At 39.2% G+C, this 26135-nt stretch overlaps 1 protein-coding gene across 1 annotated transcript; it reads right to left on the bottom strand.

The window, feature by feature from the left end:
* Positions 1-621: 621 nt before the first annotated feature.
* On the bottom strand, positions 622-25678 carry edar (ectodysplasin A receptor). The gene is made up of 11 exons (XM_062432014.1): positions 25628-25678; positions 21447-21566; positions 16999-17180; positions 14032-14117; positions 9328-9405; positions 9046-9171; positions 8870-8944; positions 5574-5646; positions 1762-2077; positions 1582-1645; positions 622-1004 (listed from the first exon to the last, which is right to left on the bottom strand). Exons 1-11 carry the CDS (start codon positions 25676-25678, stop codon positions 622-624), a joined length of 1554 nt encoding a protein of 517 aa, XP_062287998.1.
* Between the last annotated feature and the right edge of the window lie 457 nt (positions 25679-26135).

Below are 26135 nucleotides of genomic sequence, written 5' to 3'. Positions count from 1 at the left end.
CTGATGTTGTGGTCAAATCGGGTTCTTTTTCATTTCATAAACACAAACATCTGGCTTTGTTTGCTGATCAGAAGATTCAGCGAGAGTGATCTTCAGTTCAGCAAACTGTTGAAATGTCCTTATCTACTCACCACTTTAAAAAGAAAATTTAAGCAACGCATGAGGCATTTTGTATCAAGCCTCTTGAAAACAGACAGAAAAGCTGTTGCGTCCAGCGCACACTTCATCCACCTTTTTTTTTGTGTTAAAATTCTTAAACATTTGAGAAAGACAAAAGTCTAATAGAAAGAAATTCTGCTTATTATATTCCTGCGCAGGAAAAATGTAACTGAACAAGCCAACTACAGATGAAATGAATCTGAGGTATTGGATTTCTGTCTTTCTCAAACTCTAATTTGGTACTTTAGAGACAAAAATTTTAAATCAAACAAAATATTTTGGATTAGCTTCTTGACGGGGAAAACCCATGATAGAAAAACAAGTCTGTGTCCAGAGAGGTCCACTGACATTCTTCATGTGATGGTGGTGATGTGTATACTGTATTATGTGCTGTCCTCCTTGTCAGAGCAGTATCTGTCCCAACATACATGTATACTCAGAAGTCTCTGCTCCACCACATATTTAGACACTGGCACAGCGTTGGGAGGGGGACGGGAAAGGGGACGTGCAAACCAACTGGCTGTGAAAACTGCTGATCTGCCGTCCGCCTGCTGCCGCCATCTCATTGCTGCCCAGCACGTCTGAGCAGAGCGACTCGACAGCATCCAGCCTCTCGATCTGTACCAGGCGGGTCAGGAGGTCGGGGATGCTGTAGCCCGCTGTGCTCACCCTCTCAAAGAGCTGCAGGCCGTCGCTCATGCCACCGATCTCATCGCGTTTCAGGCCGAAGCTCTCGGCCAGGTGTCTCCACGTCTTCACCACGGCCGCCTCGCTGCTGTAGGAGGAGCTCAGCATGCGGCTGGCCTTCTCCAGGCAGTCGAAGGGAAGCTCTGTGGGGCTCAGGCCTGGAGAGGGACGAGAGGATCACACATTAACAGGATTTAAATCAAAGTTAATTTCTTGTCCTTTGGTCACCCTAATATGCATTACAATTCATACTGATTCACACTTTCATTTAAGGACTTTTGCTAAAACTGTCAGATTTATCATTTTATACCTATCTAGTTCCTGTATGCTTATTTATAATTTGTCTTTGTTCTATCTTAATCTGCTTTGCTGCTGCGATGACCCAGTTCTCTTTCAGTAATGTTTGGTTGTATCTTAAAAAAGAAAAAAAATGCATCTGTGGGTATTGGAAGTTATTTATCAAACAACACACATGCATGCACACACCTTCACTTCCTAAGTCACTTAGTCATGGATTAAGTCTGAATCTTGTTTACTTGAAAAACAAGACCGTGGAGTAAGGTAATGACTTCTTTTCAATGCTGTTTCATTTCCTCAAGCAATTCTATTCAACACAGTTCATAAAAAGGGAAAGAAGTGAAATGCGCCCACAGTACGGGCATAAATCAATTCTTTATTCTATATTTGTAAAGACCCTTGGTGTGTTGGATATTTTCTCCTGTTTGAGAGACTTACCCTCTGTCACATTGCACGCTCTGGCATACAGATCCAGGATCTTTTTCCTTCGACTCTGTAGCATCTGTGTGGAGAAAAAAAGTACAGTTCTATTTCCAGATGATACTGAACTGAAGATCTGTTCATAATCATATTTTTTTTTAACTGCAGTTAACATCTTTAAAGGTCCAATCTTCCTACCCCTGGGGTTTTATTGTTGTTGTTGATTGCGGTCACACTGCTGGCAATGTGGTTGACATTGCCAATGTGGTTGGGGCTCTGGACGTTATTGGTCGGGCTGGCAGTAATGTTGGGGGTCCCGTTGCAGGCACGTTCGCGGTCCAAGAGGCCCAGAGAGAGCAGGCAGAGGTCAGGCTTGTTGCCCAGATTGACGAGGCACAGGTTGGGGTTGGGGTTAGTGGTTTCGGCTGATCCTTGCTTCTCCAACGCTGCCTCCTCATCGCTGTCCATGCTACGGCTCAGCAGCTGCTCGTTCTCTGACGATGCGTCATTTTCACTGCACACACACATATTTTGATGATATTCACATGTGCACATATTCACTGGCGCCAAGAAGAGCTTATGCTGAACAGATAAAACGTTTGGTCGAGCTATCAGACAGACCTGAGCTCGATCCACCTGTGGGCTTACTGGTGGGTCATGGTTTTTTTTGCATACTGTTTTTCATTACAATGTTTGTTAGAACTCAACATTTCAGTGTCCAAGGGCTTCAAATACTGCACTCAATAATGTTAATGTTAAACATACACTGTATACTCAATATATTTTATTTAATTTGTTTTTTGTTAAAGGAATAGTTTAAAATTTTGGAAAATGTGCTTATTAGATTTCATGCCAAGCGTTAGATGAAAAGTTTGGTATGACTACAGCCACACCTAACACCCTTTTAGCCTACCAGCACCTCTAAAGCTAACTTATTAAGAGGGTATACTGCATACTTGTTTGGTTTAATCAACAAAAACAGAAGTGTTTGACACACGGTTATGTGCAGGACTCTTTCTTGGCTGGGTACAGTTCTGTGAGCTTTAGAGTTTCTGGTAGGCAGATTTTGCAAGGCTAGCTGTTTCTCCTTGTTTATATGTGAAGTAAAGCTGCTGGCTGTAGCCTTACATTGAATGGACAGATTTGAAAGTGGTACCTCAAACTCTCATCAGAAAAGTCAATGTGCACATATCCCAAAATGTTGAATGTTGTTAAACTCCTTTAAACAGAGAGAAACCTTTTATGCAGTCACAAGAATCGCTGTATGCTTAGAAGAATGTTACTGGCACTTGATTCGCACTTTCTTTTTTAAAGTGCAGTGTTTCAGTTTATTCTCAGTACAAAGATGACAATCTTTGAGGTGCAACATGTCCATAACTGCACAGATAAAGGCAAAGCAAAACAAAGCAACTACAACCTATGATGTAAATCTTATCTCTTACTGTTCTCAATTTACTCTGCTTTACACCCAGACACATACATGTTCATATGTTGATCAGAATCCCACCACAGTGTTTATTGTGCACTGCATGATGTTATACTACACAATTAAAGGCATTAATTACAGCTAATGCAAACATGTCTGTCCAAACTTAACAGGACATGTGACAAATGAAAACTGGAGAAGTATACTGTTGCTGCTGTTGTTGTTGTTGTTGCCACAGCTGCTGATGTTTCTAAGCAGTTCCTGTGATTGACTGAAATAGCCCCGCGTTTTACAACATGATACCATGTAATATCACATTATTACCCGTCCTCTCCCTCTCTGTGCCTGCACTGGATTTTCTCGCAAAAAGCACCTTGTTGACAGAGATGCTCACAGAATGCCATTGTTTCACAGTCCCATGCTCTTATCCTGAACACACACACAAATCGGCATTGTTTCCCAGACATCTAACACCCACTCTGGCAGCTTAAAGCAGTGAGTTAGCACATCTTTTGGCATGCTGCTATACCACACTATTTATTGCTATTGATGCTGAAGAGTGTGTGCGTGCATGTTTATCTAATCTATTCTTAAATTTACACCCCCTCCATATATTGGAACAGTGTATCAATCTAAACATGTGCGCTACAGCCACTGAAACATTTGCACACAATGGCTCTTGGTAGGTTTGCGCTGTATCCTTTCACTACACATTAGTGTCTATAAAGCAGCATTGTCTGTTCATAGAGGATGAGATGTATGCAGATAGATGAAGGTGAGCAAACTATCGTCCTTTTGTTGTCTGCCAGGATGTGCTTTCACCTGGTGGTGGTTTTAGGTGAAGCCTGGAATAAATACCCCTATCCACCCTGACAGCTACCCCCTCCCTCCCCCACATCCATCTCTGTGTTTGCTAGGCTTCAGGGCTCATCTGTGCTACCTCAGCCTCCATTCCCCCTCAAAAAAAAAAAAAAACCCTCACCCCTCTTTCTTTTCCAAAGCCACATAATGACTTTCTGCTTCATTAAACAGAAAAAAAACTCAAGCGAGCTCGGGTTTTTTTGTTTTGTTTCTTTTTTCATACCTCGCACACACACACACACACACACACACACACACACACACACACACACTCACACGCACACACACACACACACACACACACACATACACACAAACACACACACACACACACACACACACACACACACACACACACACACACACACACACACACACACACACAGGAACATCAAAAAAAGGCCAGCAGCATAGATACTACTACTGCAGTGACTTGTTCTGTGGTGGCTTAATTACATGCAGATGCTGAAAAAATTACAAAAGGCTCTTTTTGTTGTGTAGAGTCTCTGTGACGCCACATACAAATGCACACACACACACACACACACACACACACACACACACACACACACACTAAAAGATAAAGACGATAAATATTCTACTCATCACTATGAACAATAGTGTATGTGAAAAAAGTACGCTGTTCCTCGCTAGCAACAATAAGATAACTATATTCTATCATCACCAGCCCACCAGACCAGATCTCAGGACTGAAATATTGAATTTGGTAAGGCCGCCATCCTCCACTTTGCATCTTTATAAATGAATAAACTTTTAACCTCAAATGCATATGTATGTGTGTACTTTTGTTTATCTGACTGTTTGTTTTCTTTCCACCTGCTGGATTCAGGTCTGTCTTGCAAACAAAATGTTGATCTCAGTGAGATTACCTGATTAAATAAAGGTTATATAAAGATCAGGATACAGGAGGTTTGGATCCACCTTCCAATTCACTTGAATGAGAAAGTATGTCTTAACTTTTGACTGGCACTGTTAACAGTATAATTGTTACCCAAAGATTCATTACATGCAGTTAGTCACCATAACACACACATACACTGAAACATAAGAACAACATTTTGTGAGTGTATGCAATAATTTCAACACATAACCCAAGGTCATATAGTTCACAAAACACTGAATAATATCAATTTTAGGTGTTGAAATGCTCGTGGATGAAATTGATACTGTGGTAAAAATGTGGTGCAATCTGGAAAATTGTTAGGAAAACAAACTTAGAATACGCCTTTGTGCAGCAGCAGTGTTATGGAAAAGTTATTCTGCATTGATGGGAAAAAAGGGAAATTATAAAAAATCAAGTTAAACTGCTTTGTCAATGCACAAAAGTTTAAAAAGCCTTTACTACAGTGGCTACATGGTACAAACTAGACTATGTATTCTGAATTAACCTTTTTGTGATCTCTACAGTCTCAAGACCCTGACTCTTCAAACCTCACCCCTCACCTTTAACAACAAGCTTCTGTTGTAATCAATAAAGGTTTATAGCCTCTATGTCAATATCTTGTTTTGAGTGCCTCTGGTTTTGTATAGTCAATGAGGCATTAGTGCTTGATGTCACTTGTTTCCCAATGATGCATTGTATTTCTCTAAGCTATCTATATGTAACCATAAACCACTGAGAATCTGTCTGTCAGCTGTGATTTGCTCAGCTGAGGAGCAGTGGTGCGGTGCAGTTGATCAGTCAATCAGAAGTGTCTCTCACCTTTTCACCGTCTTCTGAGGAGGAGCTTTCAGTTTGTCAAACTCATCTTTCTCTGAGTAGATCACAACGTTGTCTGAGGGAGAAAAAGACAGGACCATATAACTTAGATCTTTTTTTTAATCACAAACACAGAATACAGCAAACAGAGAGAAAGGTCAATCATGATTTAAAGTGAGACTGTCACTTTTGGATAAACAGCACCCACTGTGGTTGCAAATTGCAATTACATGATCATAAGACAATGAATTCCCCCTTTTTCTCTTGACTCTTGTGTATGATTTCTTCTTTTTAAAAGTTGCATACTCTCATTTTAATTATCAGAAGATGTATACGTCCTGCAACACTCTTCTTCCAAAACACATTTTGTGCATCATGCAAAAAGCCACTATTCTAAATGTTATACATAGAAATGTGGACACTCATGGTGGGTTAAAGTACAGTGAGGCAAAATTAAAGACTTAAATTCAGAAAATATCTTAAAATCAATGTTGTAGGCTCTTGTGTGATCTTTTGTGATGAAGCAAGTCTGCATTAGGTCTATGTTATATAATTGAAGTTGGCATTAGAGTGAGTATGAGTATACAAAATGGAACCGATTCCTGAGGCTCAAAGGACCTGTAACGCAAATGGAGGGACGATGTATAAAATGATTACAGTGACTTATGTTGAATTACACTTACATCATGGACACCGATAGGGATAGACAGCGTAATGAGAGAATACCTAAGTGGAACAAATTCCGCTTGTGTGTGTGTGTGTTTTTGAATTTAAACGTCTGTATCTTTCATCTCGTAGTCTTATTAAGTCAGTGTCTACATGAGTGACAGCTAGCTCCGGTAGAGCTCCGAGCAATGTGCTGCTCTCCTACATAAACACACCATTCATCAAAAATACCTTCTTGCACACACACACACATACACATGTACACACACATTTACAGTGACCCGACATTAAGTAACAATGCAGAAATGTATTTTCTCATTATACTCTAAGTACTTAATTTTGTTTTTTTAGTTATTATATTATTAAGTTAGCAACCTTGTTGTGACACATAATGTGTCTGAAACCACAGATACTCTGTGTGTGTGTGTGTGTGTGTGTGTGTGTGTGTGTGTGTGTGTGTGTGTGTGTGTGTGTGTGTGTGTGTGTGTGTGTGTGTGTGTGTGTGTGTGTGTGTGTGTGTGTGTGTGTGTGTGTGTTCGTGTCCACACCACATGTAAGTTGTTAGTCAGTCAGTCTGGAAGTGAAATTGAACAGAGCATCATTGTCAGAAGAAATGGCGCCTAAAGCAACGTATGGCTTTAGCTTTGGAAGCTTCACATTCCACCATGATATACTCATCATACTGCAGGTCTGTCAGCTTACACACGAACACACACACACACACACAACTAAAGTGCACAAGCACACTCTTGCATTTGCACATATTATGCCACAAAGCATAAATATGCACATACATACTCGACTGAGCCAAAGCTGTATTAACATTAGACGCGGCCACACTTTATGATATGATACGATTTTATTTAATTACATATTCAATATAGACTTTTACCCTTTACTGCTTTGGTTGTCATGTTGCTGTCTTAACGTAACCAGAGTTCAAGTGTCATATAATTCATGTAAAGATGCTGTTCCTGGAAATCTTCTACCCTGATTCTCAAGGAAACTCTTTTTTGGGGGGGTACGAAATATCAGCACAAAATGTTCAGCAATTTGCCACTGTATCAAAAAATCATTATCAGCTGAGCCATGAGCTCTACAGGAAAGTGTTAGATAATGCTTTTGGAGATGTAGGCTTGTTCACAGATGGCCCACAAGTTTTGAGTTTAGAAAATAAACTAATCATGCAGTTACCGGAACAAAGATTACAAAAGATTTTGCTGCAGGATTGTGTTCCTCTTATAGCTGCTGGGTGGTATCTGTTCATTTTACTACTGGCTGTAGAGCGTTGACACTGTGTCGCAGTGATAATTCTGGAGTTGTTTTACAGCCGTTAAAGCTAAAGGTAGTATAACTAATTATAGTTTGAATTGTCACTATAATTATACAGCTTTGTTTGTGTGTATTTCTAAGTTTGATTTGACTTCAGCTACAGTTTAAACTGCATCTGTTGCATATTTTGGAGGCTATCCTTTAGAAACTGCAATGCGTGAGTGAAGTTTATGGAAACATGGTAATGATCAGTTAGCTGTTTATTTTTACAGATATGAAAACACTGAGGAGAAAAAGAAGAAAAAACAGATGGCCTACATAGAAACAAATAATAATGTCGCTAAATTATTGTTTGTTCATGCTTACTTTGTTTCTGCATATCACATTGTGTTCCGAGATAGAAGAAACTATTCAATTACAACTGTTTAATTACAAAATAATCTTGCAATATGATCTAAATAAAGTAACACAGTAATTACAGCTTTATTTACTCTCAAGTACTGTTGACTTCTATCGTCCAAGTTTGCTTCAGGGTGAAAATCCAACAATTTCATGTGTGGTCTTCTTGAAGATCAAAATCTTTAAAATGTTTTTTTTGCTTCCTTTAGTCTGGAGCTCAAAATATGACCTTTTGTAGTATCACATTCATGTGTTTTTTATTCAATATCATAACTAACCTTTCATAAACATCATATCATAACTAGCCTGTTTTTAAAAATCTGGATACAAGCACATACCCCAGTTTTGAGAAAGAATTAAAAATAGAGTAGAAACTGAAATTTTGGCATGTAAACACCTTCTCGCAGGTGTATCGTTGAATAGTCAGAAACAACTAAGGGAATTATAATAAATGATGTACACTCATGCCATTTAATGCAAAGGTCTGACAATGTTAAGAGAACAAATTAGATAAATTAATTTGCAACAATTGTCTTCCATTAATTAGAAAACCCAGAAACAATCAAAAAGCCAAATGTGCTCATCCTCAACTGCTGAGGTAAATAAGATGGATTAAGAGTGACGGAGAGGCAGGATGTGGAGGACTCTAACACATGTCTGCACACATGTGATGAGGATCATGGATGAAATTAGAATCATGTATGCAAAGATATGACTCACAAATAACTGTTTCATGTAAACAAATCACAATCAGAATATAATCAAAGCCAGAATACAAATCTGTGTGTAGACACATAGACACACTGTTTGCTGTTAAAGAATCCAAATTACGAAGCCAGATTTTAAAGCAGTTCAGTGAAACACACAACAGGAAGCCATTAACGGGCGTGAATGCTCTGTAGACTTATTAATTATTCGGTGTGTGTGTGTGTGTGTGTGTGTGTGTGTGTGTGCTGTCTCACCAGGGACATCTTTCTTGTCTTCCTGTTTGTTGGATTGAGCTTCAACTGCCTTCGCCACCTGTCCAGAGCAACATGCTGCAGACAGACACACACATAAAATGTCAACACAAATGAAAACACAAATGAAAATCTTTAAGATAAAATTGTGTGTGTATGTATGTGTCTGTGTCTCTCACCCTGGCCACTTGGTTTGGCCTTCAGGATATAAAACATAATGATGAGGACGATGGCGATGGCCATAATGAAGATGGTTGACATGGCGATAATGAGAGCTGTTGCTAGGTGACCCTGTCCTGTGGAATCTGGAACATGGAGGACTTTGGTGAAGTAAAGTAGTATTAATGATGTCTGTGTGTGTTTGTGTGAATGAACAAAAACAACAGATAGAAACTGATGGGAATTAGGACACAGATGAAGCTGGTTTGTATGTTTTTGCTTGTGTGTGTATGTGTGTGTACCTTTATGTGGATTAGGGAACACAGTTGTGCTGCCGGGATCAATCTGAGGTTTTTCTATTTGCCCGCTGGTTGGCATGCCTGTGAAACACACACATACATGCAGACATGAACTTTCAGTCCTAATTGTCTCAGCAAACCAACATCTACTGCATTAAAGGAAAAAGGAGTACTACTACTATTGCACATTAGTACCTAGTTTCCATTTCACTGCACCTGAATGTCTTTAGACTGAATTTATAGACTTTCACACATAATCTGTAAAATTGAAACAGCCAGCTGGGATTAAAGGGTAGGTTCACAATTTTGTGAAATGATCTTCAATTACAGCAGTGTTTCCTAAAATGTATCACCCTCAGCTGCCCTCTGCAATAAACAAATTGTTTTTTTGGGAAGCGTGGATACAGGGAAGCTGTCCCAATTTTTCTTTTTCTTTTTTTGTCAGCTCACTTTCCATCACTTCACATCACCCCACTCCTCCCTCCTCCCCTCCTCTGTGTCTCTATTCTGGATTATTCATTCAACTGTTTTTCCTCTTTCCTAATGGAGCTGTAAACTCCTGGCAGCTCATAAATCAGCCCTTTTAATCAGTCTTTTATTTCAACCAGTTGATATACTGTAAACTTATTTGGCATGTGCCTTGCCGCTGCTTCCCGTGGTCTCAGAGCTTCATGTCACCAGACACACACACACACACACACACACACACACACACACACACACACACACACACACACACACACACACACACACACACACACACACACACACACACACACACACACACACACACATATCTAAGTGCCCTGTGGCTGCAGACATTAACTCAGAGTATGTGTTTACACTCACTGGATAAGGATATAAGCCTGAACTGGAATTCTGTTTAACGTCTTGCGGTTTCATCTCTTAATAATGTCTCCCTGCCTCAACACAAACTGCAAAATGATAATTCTGCAGGGCATACTGGGTAATCAGGTCCAAACAAACTTAGAGGAGCAGAACTACAGAGCAGTGCTATTATAGAAGCATAACTTACTTACTATGTGAAATTGTGATATCATATGTGTCTGTTTTTATGGGTGTGAAAAGAAAAAAACAGGGTCTTACAGTCAGTATAGCAAGTCTATGTTGATGGTGACATGAAAAATGGCAGCAAAAGTTAAGAATAATCAAAAATGAGCGATGTCTACAGACTCATAGTGTCTGTCGACCAAAGAGTAGCACCAGCACAAGCACTAACACGCTAATCATCTTTCTTTCTCATACCCACTGAAGTTTTAATTATCACACACACAGAGCTAGGCAGGAGCCAGGGTAATTTACAGATTACATGGCGAGTGTCAGCCTGTCTTCACCCTGAGCACATAGAACTCCCAGCTTTCAGCTCCTTTTCCATTTTTTTGTTTTTTTGTTCTACTACTGTGGGTGCATTAAGTTCTCGTGTGGAGGGGGTTTAATTAAAATGTGGCCTACTTCACAGATATGAAGAAAAAGAGAATCATTGTTTAATCTGTTATCTTTTATCCAAACTTATTTCAGAATATGATACGGAGCTGGCAGCTTGTTTTGGCAAATTCTACAATACAAGTCATTGGCATTATCTGTTTTGTACCTCTGTTACTGATTAATACAATATGGCAGGGATTCAACTAAATTTCTATTGATTTAAGGAATAATTTGACATTTTGGTAAATAGAGCCAACACTTATTTGCTTGAAGACGAAGACTTGCCATCCACCGAGATTCCAGCTGGATTAAGCAAACCAGATACATGTGTGGGCTTTAGAGAGGATTTTAATGATTTTGTTACCTTCAGACAGAGCCAGGCTGGCTGGTTCCACCGTTTCCAGGCTTTATGATAAGCTAAGCTAACGGGCTACTGGCTGTAGCTTCATATTTAGCATGCATTAAGAGTGGCATCAATCTTCTCATCCTTAAATATTGTGCTATTCCTTTAAAACAAGAAACTCGATTGTCAAAATCTGTCAGCGCATAACAAATGCCAATTCCCATATGAGATTATTGGCCACACTTGCCATTTTTTGTGGCATTACATCATTAGTGGCATTACATCTGCTCCCCATCCGTCCTTCTCAGAAACAGCAGTGTAATATGCCGTTTTCATAAACCGTTACAAATCACTGTTTAAAAAATAATGATGTTTTATGGTGTGACAGCGCTGTGGTTAAGGTCTGGTTAGGTTTAGGCACAAAACACACTTTGTTAGGGTTAGTGAACGATCATGGTTTGGGTTAAAATGACCACTTGAAATGTGGTTTCTACTGCCTTAAAGTTACACAACTTTCGTCATCATTGCAACAGTAAACACCACGACAGTCGTCGTTATGGTTTCCTCGACTCACGGTTAGAAAATGACCCTCGTGGTTGGAAACGGGAAGCGATTAGCGGTCTCAGCAAAGGCCACTATTTGCCATCTAACTACGTGTTTTAACTATTATTTCTATATATATTTTACGATATAACTAACTTACTATCTAGCCATCCACCTAACCCGCCTCCTCCTAATAAGGAAGTCATCCCATATTGATCATCTGAACTGTCACTTCCCCAGGTCATAATTACTGCACCCGCTAGATGGTGTAAACGTAACTATAGGTCGTTTTTGCCGGCCTGAATTTTAGGCCAAAACTTTGTTTTTTCTTGAGAGAACAGGCTGTAAATCTCTTATTTGCACTTCTTCCCAGCACCATTCAATCACTCATTTCCATGCCTGGGAGAAACAATTAGGGCGCTGTTGAAAACCAAGTGTTTATTCATACACACACACATTGACTCGTGCTCCTACTTCACACCCTCTTCTCTGCAGGCCCAGGCTGCTTTGAGGGCTTTTCATCTTTCAAAACACGCTCATTAAATTTGACACAATAACAATACCATTCATTTCCGGGCTCTTCAATTACACTCAAAGGGGGTTTTGAGCAATTATGGGCCCATAAATATCATTCCCAGGGCGGTATGTATCAGTGTGGGTCAAAGACACTGTTCACATTCGGCTGACGTTCCCTCATTCTTGGATCAACGTGATCTATTTGTCACATCTGGCCAAACCCACAGAGGGCACAGCAGGACTGAGCAAATATCTGTTCCAGCTCTGCAATAAATATTCAACTGTATTCTTCTCATTTTTCCTTTCTCCTTTCAACATATAAAGGAGATGGGGAAACTGCACTCTCATTATTGCAATGCATTTATTTCAACAAATGAAGATTCATCAAAGCTTTCCTTTCAAGATATTGATTTATGATGATTGATGATGCTGGAAAATGTAAAATTGCGTTGGCTTTCTGTTTATCTCGTTACCACTGGCAGATGACTTTTGCATATGGAGAGGAAGGTCAGGTTTTGAGACTCATTTCCAAACTAAACTATTTGATTTAGGGCCATGATTAGTTGTCTATCTAATCCATCAATCAAATTCTAATTAACTGGACTCTAATGTTCCTCTCATTTTCATGGTGTGTTTAATTGACAGGAGGCTGACACAGATAAATGTAACTTATTATAGCTGTACATGGTGAACACATTGTGAAAGAGGTGGATCATTTTCATTTTAAAACTGATGAATGATGAAAACTGTGCTTTTGTTACACAGCAAAAAAAATGTTCAAGGACTATTTGTAATCAAGTTTACTCAAGTTAAACTAAGCCCTGGGGGATTGGAAATTAATTAAAATTACACATATTGTAACCCTCTTGCTATCAGCAGCTTTATGAGGCACAGCGTAACAGAACTTGCTTACATGTCATATGGTAGCAATATCCCTGTGTGTATTAATGCATGTATAAAACCTGCAAAATATGAGAAACTTATTTTTTGCTGTACTGGAGTTTTGAAAAGCACCTGCAAACCGAATAACAAATGCCTCAACTCAATGGGGACGTACGTGAGAAAAAGATACAGCAAAAGAACAACGGGAGCCGTCACCCGACAACAGTCACGTTCTTCATGTTGCGAGTGCACGTGGAGAAACGTTTATGTACTGCTGAGCCGATACTGAGTGGGAAACGGAAGAGTGGAGACACCCTCGGGTAAATATTATCGTCCAGAGATGTGGTCGCGGCAACAGTTGGCGCCATGCATGTAAGCGCACACACACACACACACACACACACACACACACACACACACACACACACACACACACACACACACACACACACACACACACACACACACACACACACACACACACACACACACACAGATGCATGTACACACAGTGTCAGGTATGCAGAGTAATCAGTAAGTCAGTGAGGTTATAGATGAGCTGCCAAACACCCCTCTGGAGCCAGTAAAGCAGAGAGGAGGGGGTGCATGACTCCTTCGATGAGGCCCGCTGACAGGGAGGACAGTGACTAGAGGGTCTGCGAGAACTCAGCACAACCTCTGACCTTTGATTGCTCCCTCAAACTAACTCCAGGTTTCAATATACAGTACATCTGCTTCTGCGCAGCCTGTCCCTTTTTATTTCCTTTCATTTTAGAGAGTTTTATCATCTTTGGTAGCTTTGAATCTAGCGGAAACCAGGTTTATGTTTGAACAGAGAAAGCTGTGAAGGTACATGTTGAAAAAGAAAAAAAGGGGATTTTAGAGTTGAAAAAAAAAAAAACGTAATAGGGGATGTTGGAGGAAGCAAGCAGCAAGAAAGGTAGGGAGAAAGTAAACCGTGAAGAAGTTGTTCTTACATTCTTTGGTGTTGGGTGGTGCATTTTGACAGGAGTGGCAAACCATCCCATAGAGGTTTCTGGGTCTGTTCTCCAGCATGTAGTACCTGGGGGGCATAAAACACACAATCAGTAACTTGTTAGGCTACATGATTACACTACTCTAAACAAGGTTATACTTCCTGGTAATTTAACAGATACACTGTAGATCATCCATTCCCCAAAAAAGCCTTCTCCTATAGCTTTGCTTTCACCATGTAAACCAGGGCCTCCATCAGGATCTTTCCCTGCACCAGCCAGAAACCCTCATGTACCCTATTCTGTTCCTTACACAGCCATAGGAAAGGTTAAAAAAAGGAGATAAATCAGCTTGAAGAGAGAGAGAAAATTTTCCAATAAATACAGTTTTTAATATTTGAAATGAAGCATGGCAGGTGTGTGAAGGTATTTGGCCTCACTACCTTCTAGACATGCTGCACCTACAGTACACGATGCATAAATACGGAGAGGCAGCTGAGGTGAAAAGTTTGACACAGTGAAGAAATGTACATAATTGACGCCCTGAAGGCGCCAAACATTGCTTGGTACAGACATTGCCCTGAGTCATAGAGCACCTATGGGAGGAAAAGGGAGAATGGGAAGCACTATGGAGCCAAGTTTCTCCGAGTAAGCAGAGTTTGTTTTAAATCGTTGAGGCTTGAGAGCGTGAGCAGAATTTATGAGTATGTACACAAAATGCAGCGTGCAGATAATTACCTGACGCTCTCATATATCTGGTTAAACACAGGGCGGCTGGTTCAATCATGCTCTCAGAGACTCTTCAGCATCACAAGACCACAAGAATTTATTCATGGATTTCTGAGGATTTTGGTGGACGGACATCTGATTTGACTTTTGCTGGTGATGAATTTTGAATTTCCACCATTAGACATTAGTCACTGCATTTTAACTACAAATAATGCAATAGTACAAATGTTTAACATATTTTAACAGTTCACATTAAAGAGCAGCACACAATATATGATTATTTCATGATGATTTTATTCAACACTTCCTTTAAATTATACTCCTTTACTTTAAATTACTAATCTTCATCCTAAACCAATTTTAGAGACTCTGTACTCTTTTTACTTTAGTATAACGTTGTATAAAACCCTAAAAATAGTTGAATATTTGAAAGATGTACAGACAAAATATACACTTTCTGCACCAGCTGCTGGCAGTACTGGATTTTTTTTTTTATAGCAAAATTGAATACAATTAAGTGTACATTCAGATAAAGAGCACACATTTATTTGTTAATAAATTATACAAATTACTTCATGAGTTATTCATGTTATATGCAAAATAATGTAATATTACATCATTAAATTAAATAATGTGTTAAAACCATTTTAGTTTTTAAATATTTGATCTATTCATAAAAATATTTCATTATCAACTATGCTTGTGTATGAGATAACTGATATCACAGATAATAATGTCTACATGAACTCACTGCCTACTGATGACTTAAACAATAAAGATTATAAAGTGCTACTGTTTAAAGTGCAGCAGAGTCATTCTCGTTTTCCTTCAGGTCTTTTCCTCTACTGAGACACAGACTTTAAATGAACTTCATAGCAACTGTTCAGGCCTGTTCTGTTCTGCGTCAAACGTGTGTGGACTCTGCTAACTGTAGCGTACGACACCCACACAAACATCACAGCCTATACAGTACAGATACGGAAACAAACATGACTGAACTCAGTATTCGCACGCTCATTCCTGTAGCAATCACCCTAATCAAAAGCAAAAACATCCTCTAAAAATGAGACTGAAAGCCAAGAAAACTACAAAGCAGTCCGACAGCATCCAGATTGATAGGAAGAGGCAAATATTTCAACATTTAACGATCTCTTTTTGAAGTGGAAGGATTATCCAACATCTAAATCATAAATCCCTCATATTTAAGACATTTCCTTTAAGAGATACTTAGAAATACAGTACTGTATATCGCTTACATATATTGTATGAAATCCATTTTCCTTTAGCAACAATGTCAAATAATCATCTCACAACAGGAGATCCTAAGCAGCAATTTAACATTCTGTGAGAAGGAAACAGTTTGGTGTTGACACAGTGAGTTAATTTCTACTTAGAGGCAAAGGGAGGAGGGGTTGATAGATGATGGGAGGTAGAGTGAAGATGGATAGCAAAAATGCTAAATTGCCACCACAAACTTATCACAGGAGAGAAGTGACTGTGACTGTAAAGTGAGCAGATCACACAATAATTGTTTAAATACAGAAATTGCACACATGAAAAGTCACTGACCTACTTGCGTATTGAAATTAAAAAGAGGGCCTAAGGGTGTTAAGAAATGTGCACCCTTGCTTACTGTCTCACCTGTGCACAGCTGGCCAATTACTCTGCAAAGTGGGTGTCAAGGTCTGACAGACAGTTTCATAAAGACACAGAAATTGTCGGATGCAGTCTCCTCAATACCCATGTCAGAAAGGTTAAAAAAAATTGCTTTCCGTTTAAAACTACTGTTGCTCGGCCACTTGAATTGAGTCAAAAACACAATTTTGACTAAAATTATTTGTCATTTACAAATGTGTTCTTCCACTTCTAACATTCATGTGAAGAAAGTTTCCAGATTCCGGATCAAGTTGAGTTATATATATACGTATATACAGTACAAGCTATATTTATTTCAGTATTTTCTCATACTGTACAATGTTGTTAGTGTTCATGTCAGAATATGTCAGATTACTTTCTATAAATTGTGGTCACCTCATGTGGTCATCACATGTAGTGCTCATATGGCTTTGTTTTATGTAACCACAGCTTCAGTGGCAGCTCTTGATGTGAACACTTCCTGAACTTAAAGTAATAATATTTAAGTGTACAGTACAGTATTGTATAGTAAGTGTATGCGCTCTTTTTGTTCTTTAGCTGTGCTGTAGACAATCATTTTGAGTCTTGTATTTGTGAGACATTTACCCTGGTAAACAGGGTCCACACTCTGCATCGCTGTCTGGAGTTCCCGCTACACGCACTGTGGCTTTGTAGAGGGCATCACAGTCTTTATGTCGTCTGCAGATCTCATATTTGCCTTTGGAGTACTTCCCCTGTGGGCACGGCACACAGGCAAAGTCCTCATCCTTCACACCGTAGCCACAGGTCTGCAAAACATACAAACACAAACGCACATAATGATGTATAGTTGTGTTAACATTTCTCCCCCTTGTCATTTCATGTCAATAGAGTATATTTTAATATAATGTTGTTTAAATGAACTCAGCGCTGCTCATGATTAATGACATGATTCAGAACTGTGGAGCCAACACACACGTTAAAAAAGACCACTTGCAAACACACATCTGTTTCTCTGCAGAATCCTTAGTAAATCTGGCATTAAATTTTTGAGAAGACAAAAGAGGAATCTGATTGGTCACAGAGGTCCCTGTTTGTTTTGTGTGTGTGTGTGTGTGTGTGTGTGTGTGTGTGTGTGTGTGTGTGTGTGTGTGTGTGTGTGTGTGTGTGTGTGTGTGTGTGTGTGTGTGTGTGTGTGGCGTCCCATGCCTGGTAGTGTTTAAGATGACCAACTCATCATTCTGTCATCTAGCAATGAACTAGATGACAGAATGATGAGTTGGTCCATCCTTAATCACTACCAGGCCATGGGACGCACACACACACACACACACACACACACACACACACACACACACACACACACACACACACACACACACACACACACACACACACTGTCTGTCTGTCTCTCTTGCTCCCTTTCATCTTTCATTTCCCCTCTTACTTTCATCTGTCTTTTAAAACAAGCCTATGTCTCTTCGCTTTGGGCTACAGTAGACCAACCTCTTTTGGAGACATCTAATACTGCTTCTCTTGTGTTTGACATTCTGAATTCACAGTGTGATTGTTTGATATAAAATTGCACCGGGCTATCAGCAGGGTGTTGTCACTTTGGGTTTAAGCTCACTTTGTAGACAGGATGTCTTTTGTAGACAGGATCATAGACCTGTGGCTTCTGTTCATTCAGTCAAAGCATTTCCAAAACAATTGAAACATGACAACAAACAGGGCAGATTATTTTTAGGGGCATTTTTGTGTTTTAGTTTGATGATTGACAGTGAAGAATGGAAAGAAACATGGAGAAGAGAAAGGGGAAGAGAAAAGGTCAGAATCAAAACAGGAAATTGCGGTTATACATCTTAAACCAACCAGGCCACAAGGTTGCCCCCAGGGAACATATTTTTTATTTTGGGCAATTTTGCCACATTATGCAAGCTGGCTTGAAACTTAAATACCCTTTTTTTGGCTTAACTGCAACAGTGGGGCCAGCCCTTAAACACTGACTGACTGATAGACTGACCCTCTAGTGTTTCATACACAGTCCAACCATATAAAAGGTTTCACTTCATCTTGTTTAATGTTTCCGTCACTTTCGTCAATCAATAAAACTTCAGAAACGATAAAAATATAAGTCTGACTTCGGTGTCCATGTTCATGTTCAACTAGCATGAAAATCTAATCCAGCTCTGTCAACCACAATCTGGATACAAGATGCACACGCAAGGGGGTCCTCGAACCTCTTCATCGTTCTGTGATGTGCCATGTAGCCGTGTCTCTATGTGTGTGGGGGGCACATACTTTCTGAAGTCTGTTGTGCGGAGGAACCATATGGTTATCCTATGATTAAAAGGGTGTTGCACACTTGCAGGGAAAGCTCAGGCGAATAGACTAACACATGAATTACAGGCTTTGGCACCCAGTGGATTACACAGACAGGAGAAAGTGCAAAGAAGCCTCTCATCTCACTGATCAAACTCCTCTCCCCTCTCATGTCTCTATCGCTCACAAATGGTTAAATTGCTCTTTATGACAGAGCTGTGTGCTTATCAGTCTGAGCTTCTTGTCGCTGTCTTTGTCAGAGAAAAAAGACACGTGGACCGCTTGGTTTTTGAGTTCAAACACATTGTGTTGCTGTGGTTGCTTAGCAAAAGCATATGGTACATTAGTGAACTCAAGGACGGAAGGAGAGAAGCTGGAAAGGAAGCAGAAAAAAACAAACAAACGGTGGCACCAATCATGGGATTTTTATGTATGCTGGTTTATTGAGCTAAAAGAGGAAGGAAGGAAGGAAGTTGTTATTATGATGAGATAAAAGGATAGTCCAGTTTATGTTTTTGTTTTATTGAGCTTTCATTCAATTATATTTAATGGGGATATGCACCAAAAAACCCAAAAAGAGACTAGGGGCTCAGGATGGCATAAAAATATACATAAAACATGTTGGTGTTATCTATATTCTGATGCCAAACAATGTTAGAAACTCACTCACAGTTGAGACATCCAAGTTATATCTTGATATAAAGATTTTATTTCTTACTTCAACTTCTGAATTTCATGATGATCTCAGCCTTGAAACCAAATAGGTCACTTCATAAACAAGCCTTGATAGTATTGGATAGGAAAGCACAACAGTATCATCAATATGATATATTTTACAATTAAGATGATCTTTGCTAATTGAATTGAGGTTTGTGTTTAACTTGCAATACTTCACTTCCACCACTGAAAAGCTTTGTTCAACTTTTCTCAGAGCTTAATGGATGCTTCAAGGTCAGCTTTTATGGGAAAAAGTGAAAAGTCCTTGAAAGAGACACTTCTCTGCCTTTTTCATTTAAGGCCATTAAGGAGTGGAATAAACTGCCTGACCCTTTGAAAACTTGTATTAGCGTCTATATCTGAGCTTGTATTTGGATTTTGAGAGATTAATTGTATTGTTAGAAGGTGTGTTTGTGTCTGCCTCACTGCAAATAGGAATTCCCCGATAGCTAAACCTCTCATAAAGCATATCTTCTCTTCATTTGAGATGGTTATTTTTGTACAGTGTCCCTTACAAAAAAGCATAACAAATTAAATAAAATAGGCACACTGGAATTTTTATTGTAATAATTTCTCTGTCAGTGCAGGTTGATGCAGCTGTAATTTACCTCAGCCAGTTTATGGTGCAATACATATAGAGAGTCAAAAAAAATGTGTTCCCTAATGTGAAAGTAGGAATAAAACTCCTGAAATCAAGAGAACTATTTAGGATATAAAAAGGATGCATGAACGGGCTTTCCAGTAGCCACTCCTGGTTTAAATTTGAACCAGGGACTTTTCTTGCACGTCAATGTCAAATAAACGGAAAACACCCAACAAAATCTTTAAAGAAAAGATGCACATACTGAATAAATTGAGAGTGACTATAATTCTGTTTGTTCACCGCTGGGTGCATTTGTCTCTCTTAGGAGGGCATGGCACCCTGAGGTGCCTGATGAAGCATTTACCTCCGTTGTGTTTGCTTTGGCTGTCTGCAGGCTGACTGACAGAGGCTAAATCACTACGTGACTACTGCAAGTCATTCACCATAATGCATGCCTTCACATCGACGTCAGTGAGAGCGATAAACCATAAAGAAATTGTGCATTTGAATTTAAGCACTCTTCACTGTGCAACAATGTGTGCACTTACGTGTGTGTGTATGTGTACTTATTGTGGGTGGTCTGAACAAAACAAGGTTAGGGTTTTCATGCTAATAATCAGTTTGACATGGTTACATATTGATGTTGAATTGGCAGCTATGTCCAAGCCCCCCCCCCAAACAATGTCAGTATAATACTAAATATCCTTAAAACCGGGATCAGACTATAGGACTTTTGGGGCAATGTATACCCAATTCACCCCTCCCGACAGTCAGAGGAGAAATCTGGTCTGGGACCTTTGTTGGTACCAATGTTTGGCCCTGATTATCTGGTAATGTGGACGTTTACAGATCCAAATTCCAACCTCCAAGACTGCGCGCTTGATTCATTGGGCCGGTCCAATCATTTCAAACATGTTTAGTATTTAGGGGTTCAAATCTGGATGATTGCATCACTACTTTTCGAGAGGGGCCCACAATAGCCAATAAGACAGAGCTGACCTTGATGCCAAGCAATAGTAAACACTGTAGCCCCTTGAGCCTAACGTTAACGTTAGCTAACATGCCACTGTTGACCGATATAAAAAACGTGTCTCCTTAGTCATTTTTTCATCCAGATTCCTTCAGTCTTCTGCTTTTATTTTTCTCACTGCAAAGCATGTTGTTTACACCTGCTTTCCCATGAAACCACGAGACCCCGGGAGATCATATGAGGTGGTGCACCATAATCTTAATAATATCTTGTAGTATTATTTTTCAAGTCTTGTACTGTGTGCATGTTTGAGATTAGAGAGAAGAACATCTGTGAAGTTTCTCCTAATGTGTGTGATGCAACACAATTTCATATTTAGTTAGGATTTTAAAACACGTGTAGTCTGATCCAGGCTTAAGTGAAAGTGCAACTTTGGACTGTACTCAAAAACCTTTATTACATGTGCATGCAAATGTGTCTCACCATGTGTGGCTCCTGCCCTGGTTGGCACTGAGGGCAGGCCTGGCAGCTGTTACTGGTCTGGTTTAAAAACTCGTACTCTCCACAGCTGGAATACTCCGCACTCGCAAACATACAACACACCTGGAAGAACAAAGACAGACAGAAATAAACAGAGAAAGTAAGAGCAACATATTGATAACGTGGTCAATGTGTGAAAACAAAAAAATGCAAATTCACACAGTGCAGTGTCTTTAATATTGAGGGTTAAAATCCTTTGCTCTTGGGCACATGATACATGATTAAAATAACACTAAATCAATTTCAGTAAGGCAAATGATTATTATGCAAGCACAGAATATGTGTAAAGTCTATTTGTTTGTATTAAGACACATTCACTGAGCTCGACACATTTTATTATTGTAGATATGTATTCATTCTTGCATGTGTAGAATTTTACATTTTGTATAATTCAGGATGACATTTATTAAGTGTTCTCTAGATTTCCGTATTCATTTATTTAATTATAATCACTTTAATTTATGTTTAGTTTTAGCAAATCTGGAGCTCTGATATGTTTTTTTTATAATATTTTCATACTGAGCTATTATTTCACATTCTTTGCTGTCAAGTTTAATATTGCAGACCTTGGAAAAAAAATGTCACCCTGTTTTATTTACAGAGGTTTACTAAGACTGCACTTATGATTATGTGTTTAGTCTTTAAAATGCCCAAGACAAGTTCTCAGCAGAATCTTAAATAATAAATAATTTTAACTTTCTCTTCAACTCAAATCTAGACACAAAGTTTTTATTACTGAATTTTGTGCACCAAGAACTGACATCAATAAATACCTCAATTATGCTTTTCTGCATATACAGTCAACTAGTCCCTCCACAGTTATATTAGTGTCTCTGGAGAAAACTCTGCAACATGATTTAAATACCAAGGAAACTGATGTTGATTTGCATTTGTGTAATGTTGGTGTTGCATCAAATGTCTCTTGATAAATAATTTATAGTCAATGTAATAATAATTTCAATAGTCAGTGTATGGCAATTCATTAAAATCAACATCTGCAACAACAGCAGAGAAAAATGACTGCACTGGATGCAAACAATAAAGAAAACAAACATCATATCCTGATACTCAGTTTATTGGAGGTCACTGTTTGCTGTGTGCGTGTGTGTGTGTGTGTGTGGTGGTGGTAGTGGTGGTGGTGGTGGGGGTTGTGTCATTGTGGCTAACTGTAATAAGTAGCAGCTGGTATTTATGGCTTGACTAGCACACTTTGTGCTTTTCAAAACAAACTAACTGACTTTAAAAAAAAATCATCTGCAGTCCAGAAAAAGGTGGAGGCAAAGTAAACAAGTGTATGACCAATGACTAACTCTCCCCATCTTTTCTTTATTGTCTTAATAACATCTCCATCCATCTCTGTTCCCCGTCATAACTGTCTTACGACAACAAGCACAACACTGTTTGAAATAAATATACAAATGTGCACTGAATGTGTGTATATGTATGTGTTTGGAAGGATATTTGTTTGTCATCTCAGGCCAAATAATCAGTTTGTAATTTAGACTGGATCTGCACCTGATGTAACCTGACACGCCAGATGGTTGGTTACACAGAACCATCTGAGAAGTCCACCATGGAAACTGTTTGGGTATGGCAGGCGCTTTCAGAAAAATACTTGGCATGTGATTGTTTCAACCATCTGTCCATCACTGTCTTAATTTGAACTTGTTTTCATTTAGTCATAAAGATGACTCAAAAACTGCCTAAAAGTCATTTAAAAGCTGCATAAAATGACGAAATGTTTAGAAAATCGCAACACGGTGCAGTCTCTGGTTGGTCAGAGTCTAAGAGATAAGAATGTTAAAAAAAAAAAAAAACACTAGATCATACAATTCCCTTGATACAATTTAACAGGGTCTTTCATGAGACCCCCTCTGCCTCTTAAATGTCCAATTCTTCCAAACCTCACCCCTGCAGCTAAGCAGAAAACTTTGAAAGCTCCCTTCACAGCCTAAGAGATTATTATACAACTGCTTTCACAGGCTGAGCTCATTACGAGTAAACACAACTTCATGTGTAAAACCTGCACCGCTTTAACACCTTCAACCACTTAGTTTGGGACTAATAAGACAAGCCTCCTATCTCTATAGATCTATTACATGCTGGACAAAATGACAACCCACTGGAAGCAATGAAAATGTTTTACAACACATCTCGGCATGAACAGGCTTTCTCTGAAAATGTTTTAAACTTTTCATATAGCAGCACAAATTTTTTTGTCATTCATGGATCCCTGACACTGCAACAATGATCTCCTCCTCCACATTTTTCCACAGCTGGAGAAAACAGCTGTTATACCAATGCACCGCCACTTCTTCACAGGCCCACACAGCTTTGCACATCAAAACCTGGCCTCGTGTCCCTATAATGTTTTTTCTATAACACATGGAGCATAATATCAGTGACTGTTCAACAAGGATGGACTGTCCATTGGGAGTACCAGGATTTTTCCAGGTTGCCTGGTGCACAAATTGGCTACAATGAAAGAAAAGAAAACCCCAGAGAGAGATGGATCGAGCTGTAGTGATGAGCCCAATTGAATGAGCTAACCAGCCTTCCTGTGGTTGCGGGCGGCTGTCATCACCCTTGCGTCTGACTCCCACCACACTAGCCAATCACGTTTGGTTACCTGGCCCCTTTTCTGTATCTTTGAACATCATATAAATTAACTCACAAAACTGTGGACTGCTGCTGACTCGCTTCACATGAATAACAAACCTAAAAACGCAAAAGCAATAGTGAAAAGATCAGAGAAAAGAAGTGGAAATCCCCCCAAATAAGCACAAAAAGCTGTTATTTCTAGCTAATCTGTGCTTTCTCAGCATAATGTCATTTATTAAAAAATGTTTTGCTCTGGTTTCAAAACAAGGGGTTTAAATAGGGAAGAAAAGCCTCTTAAATTAACTTGTTTGATGCTGTAATTGCTGCTGATCAGTTTGAATTCTAATCTTGCACTAATACTGCTAATTAGCAAAGAGTGGAATATGAAAAATATGAATGTCTGTACAATAATTATGATAAAGTAATGCAAAGAGAACTGCTATAAATACCAGATACCTTCCTTTTAATGTTAAGCTTTTGCTGATGCTACTTTAGCTGTTTGTATCATCCACCTCTCAACTTCGCAAACTACAAACCACCATGGAATTATTATAACATTACACAGGGATATATAACTATATCATTATCATTAAAAAACACCACACAAGGGTTTTTATTTCATGTACTGATCTAGTTTATTTAGGAAATAAAATCTCTGTTTATTACTCTTATTACTTAGCTTTTTTGGCTGGACTAGGTTCAAAGGTCATGGTCCAGTACAATGAAATGTTGTTTAGATGCCGATTTATGACAAAAAAAAAACAAAACACGTTGCAGTACGTTGCTTCCAGAAATGGCGTCTAGATATAAGTGGTTTTAGAATTTGTGGAAATTTATAATCCAACCACTTCAGGGTTTGGCGATTTGACACCGCTGACTTAATCCAAACATTTCTTCCTTTTTGGCTAAGCGCTCCAGTGTCGGCCCGCATGTACGCATCATGACTGACGAAAAGAAAACAGAAGAGGGAGGGAGTAAAAAGGTGGAGGAGTCTGTTTGGAACACTGCCAGTGGGTTTCAACATCAAAACATGCAGAGAATGTATAGTTTATGGTTGAGATTAAAAAAGATATCTGCTCTCTTAAAAAAAACTCTTTAGATTGACTAATTGGTGCAAGTGCTGCAGAGTTATGCAAGCTGTTGGCACCTAACGCCTCAAGTCTGGATGACACTGTGCCAAGTGTGGAGTCGATTGTGGCTGCGATCCATACTGCTGGAGCAATAGGGGTTTTGGAGGGCTGATACAAGAAACATGATGATGATTTTGGATTAAAGCTACTACTTTGTAATATTTCATAATACATAAGGAAGTGAAGCAGAAGAGAACAAGAAAAAACAAAGAGTGAAGTGACAATGGAAAGGGAGGACTAAGGACAGGAAAGAGGAGAATAGATTATAGATTAGGCTGGTATGAAAATGAAATGAAAAATGAAAAGCTTGTTAAGGGATGAAAAAGAGAATTTAAGATGGATGACAGAGGGAATTAATGAGGAACAGTGAAAACAGAAAGAGTAAAAACTTACCAATAACGAGGACAGAAAGATGGACTTCGTCTGACCTCTCCTCTCTGACATTTTTGCGTCTTCTTCCTGGGGGGGACACAGAAATGGAGATAAAAAACAGTCACTCATTCATTGTAAAATATATCAAGGTAAACATTTACTGCTTCCGTACCCAACTGTATTTACAAAACATCAAAGTCATGCATGTAAGCATTATCACTTACAATAGTGCTGTCAGTAGGCGCGTTGTGAATGAGTGTGTATGTGTGTGGCCCAGAGGAGTTCAGTGTCCCGTTACCATCACGTCATCGCCAATAAACATGTAATAATAGCAGCAGAACCGCCCATGGCATTCCTCTGGCTCATAACTGCAAGCACACATCACCTTGCTTGAAAAAAGGTTGGTGATACCACGTAATAACATTTAATTACCTGCTTCTTTCTTTCTTATATCTCTTTGGCAGTCAGGTGAAATTTTTGTCAAAACCCTGTAACTACTCGAAATGCCAGTGAAAACAGCTCTTGAGTT

The sequence above is a fragment of the Scomber scombrus genome, chromosome 13 (assembly GCF_963691925.1).
Source record: "Scomber scombrus chromosome 13, fScoSco1.1, whole genome shotgun sequence".
Lineage (NCBI taxonomy): Eukaryota > Metazoa > Chordata > Actinopteri > Scombriformes > Scombridae > Scomber > Scomber scombrus.
Note: the sequence above shows the minus strand (reverse complement) of the source record. Positions and strands in the feature narration are given on the sequence as shown.